This window comes from Dermacentor albipictus, chromosome 10 (assembly GCF_038994185.2).
Source record: "Dermacentor albipictus isolate Rhodes 1998 colony chromosome 10, USDA_Dalb.pri_finalv2, whole genome shotgun sequence".
NCBI lineage: Eukaryota > Metazoa > Arthropoda > Arachnida > Ixodida > Ixodidae > Dermacentor > Dermacentor albipictus.
In genome coordinates this window covers 30,915,676-30,925,969 of record NC_091830.1, presented here as the reverse complement: position 1 = coordinate 30,925,969, position 10,294 = coordinate 30,915,676, and the positions used below count along the sequence as shown (strand labels likewise).

The 10,294-nt window shown below is 45.2% G+C and overlaps 1 protein-coding gene across 5 annotated transcripts in view; it reads left to right on the top strand.

The window, feature by feature from the left end:
• LOC135912266 (juvenile hormone acid O-methyltransferase-like) overlaps positions 1 to 7,843 on the top strand; it is an 88,429-nt gene extending 80,586 nt beyond the window's left edge. For all 5 annotated transcript variants that reach the window (XM_070528061.1, XM_070528060.1, XM_065444676.2 and 2 more), the window contains 3 exons: positions 2,471 to 2,667; positions 4,518 to 4,674; positions 7,400 to 7,843. In XM_070528061.1, the coding sequence (XP_070384162.1) occupies positions 2,471 to 2,667; positions 4,518 to 4,674; positions 7,400 to 7,557 (512 nt within the window). In that variant the 3' untranslated portion in view covers positions 7,558 to 7,843. The remainder of the gene's footprint in view (positions 1 to 2,470; positions 2,668 to 4,517; positions 4,675 to 7,399) is intronic.
• The last annotated feature ends 2,451 nt before the right edge of the window (positions 7,844 to 10,294 follow it).

The window sequence follows — 10,294 nt, the reverse complement described above, 5'->3', positions numbered from 1 at the left end:
AGAGGGGTGGAGAGAGACTGAACAAGCGAATGAACAAACACTTTTTTCGGCGAGTGCGGCCACCACCACCACCGAAAATGAAAGAGTCAAAGGAAGCTGTTCGCTTTAAAATGCCCTACAAGGAAACTGGGTCAGTTTCTCCGTAAAAGTGGGAAAAGCATCTCGACCCGTGTGATAGCTCATTGGCTATGGCGTACTCACCTCTCCCCCCCTCCCCCGCCCTTCTTTGTACGAGGTCGAGGTTCGTTTCCAAGCTGCGGACCTCAAATTCGATTAGGGTGGAATTTAAGTAACGTCCATGTACGCAGCTTTGGGAGTACATAAAAAAAAACTCGAAGGGGTCAAAATGAATGCGGAGCCCTCCTCTGCGGCATGCCTCGTAGTCATGTGCTGTGTCAGGACGTTAGACCCAATAATCTTAAGTAGAGCGCGATGAGCTTTGCCGCATCCAGACACAGCACTGCACGTATCATAGCGCTCAATACAGAGGCAGCCCGGAAGGGAAATAAAGCAACGCACACACTCTAACCGTGGTGCGAAACACTTGGAACGTAATGTGGAACGAAGCACATGCTGGGTCAGACAATAACAGAGAGCTAAGACATATTCCTCGACCAGTCGGATGTTGCAGTAAACATAATGGAGATTAATTACACTTTCCTTTACTCACGTGCTGACTGCGCCATCTAGCACACCAACACTAACGCCTTTGGCCGACAAACTTGACGGAATAGATCTTAAAGAGGAACCAAAATAGTAACGATGCTTAATGACAATCAACTCCAATAAGTGCAAATGTGTATTCGGTCCCCTGTCGCTCTGAATCCTCTTCACTTTCCGTACGTATGAAGTTTCTGTAGACACCATTAACTACTTCAAGTACTTAGGTGTCACATTGTGTCCTGGCATACGCATATCGCTAGCTTTATCTCATTTGCCAGTAAATAGCTAGGTTTCTTGAAACGCTACCTAACGCCATGCCACCCGGACACGTAACGCTTCTCGTTTATAAATCGCTAGTTAGACAAGTGTTTGAGTCTGTACCCGTCATTTGCACGTCGCAACAATCAAACGTCGCACGTGCTTTATAAACAGTTCAGAACCGCGGCATTCCTCCTATCTGTTCATGAATATAACGCTAACGTGTCATCATTAAAGGCAGAATCTGGTTTGTCGAGTATTTATCTTCGCCGTCGCATTACAACCGTTGTCTTTGCTTAATAAGATGTTCTCCTAGCTTTCTTTGTCATCCATATTATATTTTGCCCCAATCGCACCAGGCATGAACTTCAAGTGTCACGCAGATGTGCTCGTACTCTGGCATTATACTCATCGTTTTTTCCCACACGCAGCATCCGAATGAAATGGCCTTTCCGACCAAATTACTTCAACCCCCTCTCCGTCAAGTTTCTGAAAGATGAACTGAAAATATTTTTGAGTCACTGACAAAACGCGACCATCTCGGAGCGCAACCCTTATGTTATACTGCACCCGCCGTGGTTGCTCAGTGGCTATGGTGTTGGGCTGCTGAGCACGAGGTCGCGGGATCGAATCCCGGCCACGGCGGCCGCATTTCGATGGGCGAAAACACCCGTGTGCTTAGATTTAGGTGCACGTTAAAGAACCCCAGGTGGTCAAAATTTCCGGAGTCCTCTACTACGGCGTGCCTCATAATCAGAAAGTGGTTTTGGCACGTAAAGCCCCAAATATTATTATGTTATACTGCACAGTAGGGTCTCCGAGGAAATGAACTCATTTGATGTGATGTAATAATAGGATTTATTACAAGTATATGGACAATCCAGGCGCCCTTCCGCCGTCGTCATTGCCGTCGGCATCTCCGTGAGTTCCCGTATAAACTTCAAGTGCAGTAACATAGTCGCCGCGCACCGTATGCTGTATGTGCGAGTTAAACCGTGCGATGGTGATGCGATTATAGCGGCTCGTTGTCGCACGCGCAATGGACGAGAGTGGGAGGGGGTGGGATGCGCGCCGTCTTCTACCGCGCGCAACACACCGAAGGGGGAAGGGCGAGGGGCCTTTTACTTCAGCGGCGGCGGCGGCGTATGGCGCGGCCTCATGCGGTCACGTGGGCTCTATTTTGAAAGCGATCTGCGATGGGGACAGAGCGCGTCTCGTGCTCATAGCTTCGTGTGCGCTGTGTTCTTGTCACTTACTCTTCGTTGAATCAAGATGCAGCACAATGTTCGATTCGCTCGTTGCTGCTGCCGCGCTTCCTCCCGCCAGCGTTTTCACAGCGAGGATCCACGGTCATCGGGTGAGATGTGTTCATGATTGCTAGTGCCTGTCTAACATGATGCTCGCTACTTTAGTTAGTAAGCGAATGCTTAGAAGTTTATACGGCCAATAAAACTACTATCCTTACTTTCCATAACTAATAATTTGCTACCGCATGCGATGCTCCCCAGTTCGGGTGAGACTGCGACTTGTTTCTCTTTCACATTACTAGGCGAGTATGGTGCTTTCGACAGGGTCTACTCGTTCCACTGTCTGCACTGGGCGCTCAATCAGCCGGCTGCTTTGAAGAACGTGGCTCGGCTCCTGAAGCCTGGAGGGGAGTGTCTCCTGGTATTCCATGCTTCCCTCCAAGCCATGGACGTCTGCCGCAACATCACCAAAATTGAGCGGTGGAGCAAGTACGCACCGGTAGGCACTGCAGAATATTGCTTACGATAGTGAATTATGCGGGAGGGTTCACACCAGTTGTCGAAGGTTTTTGGTTGAAGCATGTTGTATGCCACATAAGCGTCCGAGATTATGGTTATGACTAACAAAAATTAAGCACTCGGTTCGACCCCTTATTCGTGTCTATCGGAGATGTGTAACTGCACAATATTTTTCAAGCGATATTAAAGTAATCTTATAGTATTTGTAAGAGGGCGGTGAACCAGCTTCCCTGTCGCTTTCCCCTGTTTCATCTGTCTAATGAATGCTGAAAAGAGGAAAAAAATTGCGAACATGTGCATATACATGTCGAATGCAATCACCACCGCACACTAAGTACACGCTATGTGGCGCCTCAGTACAGCGTCACAGGATACAATGGCTTAACCATGGTATGTAGTATACATGTCTAGTTAGCTTAAGTTTATAAACTGTGGTCGTGAGGAGACGAACACATTTTGTGTGAAAGTTCTTCGACCCTCGCGTCCAAGTACGATTGCTCGCGACTGCGTTAGCTCGCGTTCTTCACAGACTATTTCCAGAATAAATCACTTCGGGGCACCTACTCTCTAAACCATATAAATTATCATGGAATAGGGCTGGGAAAGGATCGTTACTATACTTAAGTGCACAAACCGGCCCAAGCTGATTTAACACTTACCCGTTCTAACGGCTTTTCTCTGGTGTGGTCGTATGCAGCAATCATGGCCGGCTATGATCTTGCGCCTGTGTGGTGTGTGTCTTTCTCTCAATGTCCTTATCTTTCTACTCCTCCCCCGTCCTTTGGTTTAGGGTTACAAAACATATTCTGGTTCTTCTTAACCTAGTTGTCTTTTTTTCCTTTTGCCTTTCTCTCAACGTACACCTGAGGCACCGATGCATGAGGAAGAAGCACACATGTCAATGGAAACGTTTGCAACAGAGACCTGAAGTTGCTTGCTCTACTTCAGATCTAAGATTCCCATGTTTTTTAAATGCAAGGTCGTTTTTTAAGAGTTCAGGTAGACTTGGGGTTTGTGGTATCTGGGTGTCTGGCTGTTTTTGTGTCGTCAGTAGACAATTTAAGACCTTCTAATCTACTTAGGACAATAAAAACGGCCTCAAAATGAAGTTTTTAGCAATAAAGACGCACCAAGCTTGCGTAGAACTATGTACGGAGTAATAATATTGCGTAACTAGCGAAAAAATGAATGAAATAACCCAGATGCGCTCGTTTAAACTGAGCGTGCATAAAGCCGGAAGAGAAATTGTGGCACTGCTCGGGGAAAAATATGCGCCGATCAAGTAAGTAGTGCAGTCAGAAAATGCGGGTCAGTCCCGAAGGTTGTGCCGTCTAAACAAACCACATGGTGCACAAATGCCTTTTTGTCTTTCTTCCATGTCCACCGCTGTTGACTCGCCTTTTGTCGATAGGTGACGTTTCTATGCGGAAATTGCCGAAGTGTGAATTGAAGGCTGAAGTTTTAGACGTATTGAAAAGAGGTGTCACAGTTCTGCGACTTGTTTTTCCTGAGGTAGCCTAAAGCAACAAAAGCAATTTGAGAATGCAGAGTATGCAGTATACCAATGAGATTGCGTAAGACTTCTACGAAATTCAAGTGAAGTACTGATGTCACGTATATTAAATTGATGCATTAGACTAGCTCCGTTTCCCTGGCCATTTGATAAAAGGTGCTCATACAGTTTTATGGCATAGGGTGACGTCGCACAAAGACAAAACAACGAAAAGCGGCAGTACGTAGCACCTATGCTGAAAGGGCTAATGCTTGCTTTTATTATTCATTTGTGAGAACATGTGCTACAACGAGCATCTCCCTTATTTCACCACGTAGGTGATCGACCGCTTCGTTCCAGTAACGCAAGACATGGACGACTGCGAACGCATCGAATACGCTTCGAAACTGCTCAAAGAAGCTGGACTATCGCCGAGTATGCTGGAGCTGCCGCGATGCACAGTTTTTGATGGCTGCAGCTTGGAGACACTCATGGGTACGTGCGGCGTTTAAGAGGGGCTCACATGAGAACAATCTTGAAATAGTGTGCAGTGGCACGGCACAACTGAAGGGAGACGTAGCGCGCTATTTCACGATGGTTCTCACGTCAAAATATTACCTAGTACAACATTCAACTCTTTTAAAGGTGATGGCAGTTTACCGGAAACTGTACTGACAATGAAAATAGTTGTGTTGCAGCACTGATGTTGCCGAATTGAATCGAATATGAGTATACAGTAAAAAACTGGCACTAATATCGAATCAACCATGAAACATTTTTTTTTGTGTTTGAATGCAGGGCAGAAAAAGTAGGACAGGTATATATTTAGTACCTGCAGTGCTTCTTCGAATGTACTGATGCGTCAGACTAGCTCCGTTGATCAAGTGCGATGCTTGTGACTGACTGTCAGGCGAAATGGAAGGCTGAAATGTCTGACCACTAGCACGAAAATAAAAGAATACTATATCATCAAAGAAGATACGCGCGCACAAGGTATGTTGGGTAGAACAACGACTGAGAATGCCCTAATTATACGACAGTTATGGACACATTTCTGAAAGGCTAGCTATCTCATTATATGAAAAAGTTGAGCTGAATTCACAAAACTCGTTCGTTAGTGAACAATGTCATTGACCAGTCGCCTTTGCTACTAGTATGTCCAGCGTAGTGATTGGCTGGCGTGCTTGAGCGCAATGTATCAAACACGATTTTGTTTTCTGTGTTTTGGCAATGTCCCAGTACAACCCCGTATTTGTAGATATCTCTTGCATAACTGCAGACAGTTAGGTTCATCTGTCATTGCTGTGGTTTATTCGCCACTTGGAAATAAATAATAAGATGGGAGCACATTGCTCAGCAGGGTACAGTTGCCAGTGTTACGAACGTGGCTTAATACCTTAACACTTCCAGTTATAATACAACTTGAACAAATCAGGCCACTGGCAGTTCAACAGTGCTGTTTCAAAAATAGGCAGTCGTGTGTTCACGTGGAGTAACTAGGGTTGCGACTCTCGTTTTCATGGTATTCATGGAACGAAGAGGCACAATCCGGGATGCAGCAGTTGATTGAAGGAAGGAAAACGTGGAGAGGGAAAGGCAGGGAGGTTAACCAGTTTAGCTCAGTTGGTTTGCTACTCTACATATAGAAGATTAGTCTACTTAAAACTGTTGGTTTGTACTGCTTCAACAACAAAGTGCTTTCCAGCCAGCACAGTAAACTTACTCCCTCGAGGAGTCTACAGCACTTGACAAATGTTGTTCGAATACCAGACAAGCAGTTTTTAAATACAAGGAGCTTCCAAAGCATCACTCTGTTTAGAATGCAAGAAGAAATCCTGCTAGAACAGAGAGATGCAACAACATAAGAAATCAATATCAAGAAAACACTGCACATAAAAACTGTGTTTGCCAGGTATTCGTTAGCATGGGTGTTAATAAAATAGTTACGAAGATTGAAGAAGAAAAGAAAATATTTAAAGTGAGCCTGGTTTACAATGACGTTTCCTACAAAAATTACTATTCAGAAGTCTTCCGCTTCGATCATTCAAATACCATGAAAATGATGGTTGATTTATGGTTTTTCTAAGATTTTTCCTTGTGGCTAGGAACGTTGTTGTGATGTTTATTATTACGTTTTGTTTTCATAAATGTTAAAACATTCCCAGCTTCCAAACATATCCCACAACAACGCATTAGTCTTTGGCTACGTACGAGGTCGTTGCGAATTATTGGATATGTACTTAAAAATTTTGTGTAACACGAGAAATTTGCGAAGTCAAAGAACAGTTTGAAGCCAAAATGGATAGCGTTTAGATAATTGCGCATGCCACCCGTCATTTAAATGCCGGCTCAACAGCCACCCCTGCAGCTCCTGCAGGCAGTAGCGTCCAACTTCCGCCTGTAGTAATTTTAAACTCAAGCTTCCTTTGAGAAACGTCCCGGAATTCCCTGATCGCGGTTGCTGCAGCTGTCACGTCGAATAGTTTCCAGAGTATATATGAAATAGAAATTGGACCACGCGCAATGGTGGTACTAAACTTTGACCTCCCAGCACAGTAGTGCCACGTGTATACCACTGGGAAACAATTGCACGTACACGTTTGGCATTAGAAAAGCCAACTAGCACTTTGAGAAGGTCATGGCGTGTGTCACAATTCATAGTACGCTCGCGTGAGAGCATGCATGCATGCCTTGTTGCGTGTCAGTGTCCGTTACGCCAAACCCGCCGTGGTTGCTCAGTGGCTATGGTGTTAGGCTGCTGAGCACGAGGTCGCGGGATCGAATCCCGACCACGGCGGCCACATTTCGATGGGGTCGAAATGCGAAAACACCCGTGTACTTAGATTTAGGTGCACGTTAAAGAACCCCAGGTGGTCAAAATTTCCGGAGTCCTCCACTACGGCATGACTCTTAATCAGAAAGTGGTTTTGGCGCGTAAAACCCCATAATTTATTTTTTTTACGCCAAAGACGCAAGAATGAACTGAGCATATTTATAGAACTTTAATAACCGTTGCTTCATGAAAGCTTTGCATAAAAAAGGTTCGAAGATGTGCGCTGCATCTGCTTAATTTTTTTCCAGGAACCTGAATGCTTTTGTACCAACCATGAGCCGGTGCGAATTCGTGCCGGAAATATCGTTGGTCTGCACAACTTATTCTTTTCTATTGTAAAAGGCAAGTTGATCCTAAATGTAATTCATTGTACTTTGTTGGCCGCAGGTGTATATATTACCCTAAACCCGGTCGCCGACATCCTTCCTGACGAGGAGAAAATGGCGGCAGTCAAGGACACCGTAGAGCTCATCCGAACAATGCACTCCTCAGACGACGACAAGGCACGCTATCGCGTATACGTCATCAAGGCGTCCAAAATGTAAATACAATATCCTCGAACTCTACAAGCTCTCTACAGGTGCTTGTAATGTATTGGGAACGGTACAAAGGGACGATACAATGTCACCCAGATCAAGTTGCAGCTCCCGCTGCATTGCAATCCAGTCGGTGATCGCGAGCAGGCGGAAGATTTATTGGATTGGATTGTATTCCGTCGTATTGTTTATTGCGGGGCACGCTTCGACCACGTCTTCACCGGCAGCACGGGTGTGCCACCCGACACCTTCAACAGTCTCATGTTTATAAGGACGATTAAAAATACATTTCTGACTAGTCATTCTTTATTGCTTGATATCAACCTCAAAGCATCGTAAACACTACACAGTAAACATTGTCAAGTACGAGAACTGACTAAACAATTTACTATAATACTAGTTTCTACGATTTAGTTTCGGTTTGGGCTTCTAAAAGGTAACTGAGTCATGGTGCCATGAAACAACTGCTCTGTCAGTTCCTGCCGTGACTGCGGCTGTCACATGAAAGCGCTTCCACAAGATGTTCATCGTAACGGGTCAATCATGGAAGCGGCGGCCGGATTTCGATGGGACAAAAATGCAAAAGTGGTCGTGTACTGTGCATTCCCTGCCAGTGGAAGAACTCCAGGTGGTCAAAACTAATGAAGAGTCCTCCACTACGGCATGTCTCATAATCGTATCGGGAATTTGGCCCATAAAACTCGAGAATCTACTGCAAAATAATCTTGTTTATTTTGGTACGAGCCGCTTCATCGTATCGCCGCCTTTTTTCGGTACGACCGTTCGCAAATTTTTCTCTGTGTCATGGTGTAACAACAATGTCGATGATAATAGGCCCGGCATCTCGAGATCAACTTTTGCATCAACATATACTTTACGTGTTTTCTTATCTACATACGGGTGAAGTGTCATCGAGCCACGAACGAGAAGCACGTTGTAGTCTCTACATGCTATAAAGTATGTGTCAGTGCTCCAATAAACCCACGCCTATATCCTTTCTCTCAATATTTCCCGGCGAGTAATATAATTATGGCACGTCGACTTCTGATTGCTTTGCATTAAATGAATGCCCATGAATTCAGAACTCTAAAAACTTTCTAACGAGGCTCAGAGGGCCCTAAAAATTTGCTTTCATAGCTCTTTCACAAACAGATCTCGACTTCATTTTCAAGGAGTGGTGTCGCCGGGACGGCACCAAGCTGAGGTTGGTCACGTGGGAGCCGGACATCACCGCAGCAGCTCGCTCCGGCTGACAAGGTCATCTGCTATGCGGCCAATAATTGTGTGGACCTACGTAGCAGCGTAAAGGGCCACTGTGGGAACAGTAGCGAGTACAAAACTGCGACCAATTTCTACTCCTACAGGAACCTCTTCTGCTCCCAAGACGTTATGGCTCATACACGTCTTTGAAAACGAAACCAAAACGGTTTTGTAGAAGAATAATTATAGTAAATTATTCAGGACGTTCTAAGGCTTGCCAGCATATTCTGTAGGATATCAAGCTCTACGACATTCACATAACGTGACGAATATATCATGACATGAAAGTATCATGTCAGCGTTCCTCAAGGAACACCATGAGACCCTTAAAACGGCGGGACCAGGAATGCTCGGCCGGGCTTGAGCGTAGATTGGTAATGAATCCGCGATACATGCCAATTTCTCAACTATAGTATTACTGTGACTGGACCTCCATTGCAAATCAACTTTCTTCTCTAAGTATTATTGCGTGCACACACAAAAATCCAATGAATAAACGAGGAATGCGGAAACGTGTGAATAAAACCGGCACAGAGCCGAGCGCAGGCATTCACAGTTTTTTTTGTAAATTCAGCGATGCACTAGTGCTGTTTGCTACGTGCTTTTCACGGAACAGCACGCACTCTTATGAGCGCATTTACGTGCGATAAAAGCTGCCTTATTATGAAAGAAGAAACAAAAGAAACTTCTTACAAGCTCCGTCTGCGAAAACACAACCATCGGGACAAACAGAACTTTGCTCAACAGACGAACCTAAAAGGATTTCCCCGTACTCGAGGCGAAGTGTCCAAAGTTATCTATCTCTTCGCCGGTCATATTCGCATCTTGAATGCATTGCTGCGGCGAAATATTGAAGCAAAACCATGACATGGGCAAGTGGCAAGCTCATTCTTTCTTATCTGATTTCAACGGCCACCTCCGACACGTCGGGCGCGTACGCCAGACAGTCACCCCATATTCCGCCCCATCTACCACTAATACTCTCTTCTTATCCCTCCCATGCCTCATGGAGAACTGTAGCGCCACTTTTTCTTATTAGCACTGTAAGCAGCTCTACGATAGTACTGTTGACATTCTTGAATTAACCAGCAGCAAGTTGAGGTGTTAGGCTGGATGCGAACCATCCGCAACGATCACCAAACTTCTTAATAAAGCTTTCCAGAGCACGTCGTGAACGCTTGATTATTTGTTTCTTTTTGTCTGGGTAACTCGACAAGGCAGACGTCGACCAGAACACATTTTACCAGTCCTGCAGCAGTCACTTGGCCAGAGTTATTCACAGCGATCGAGGACAAGTCAAATGCGATACCCGCACGGAACCCTATATTCCATTTTCCGAAACGGTCCTCCACTGGAACTTCTTTTTTCCGTCAAACGACTTTAGCACAAAGCTACTTCTCTCGACTGAAGAAGACATTACGTTGTAGAAGAAGTTCGTGAGATCGTTAACGAAACCTTGTGACCACTTTTGTCGAGAGTTATGTGC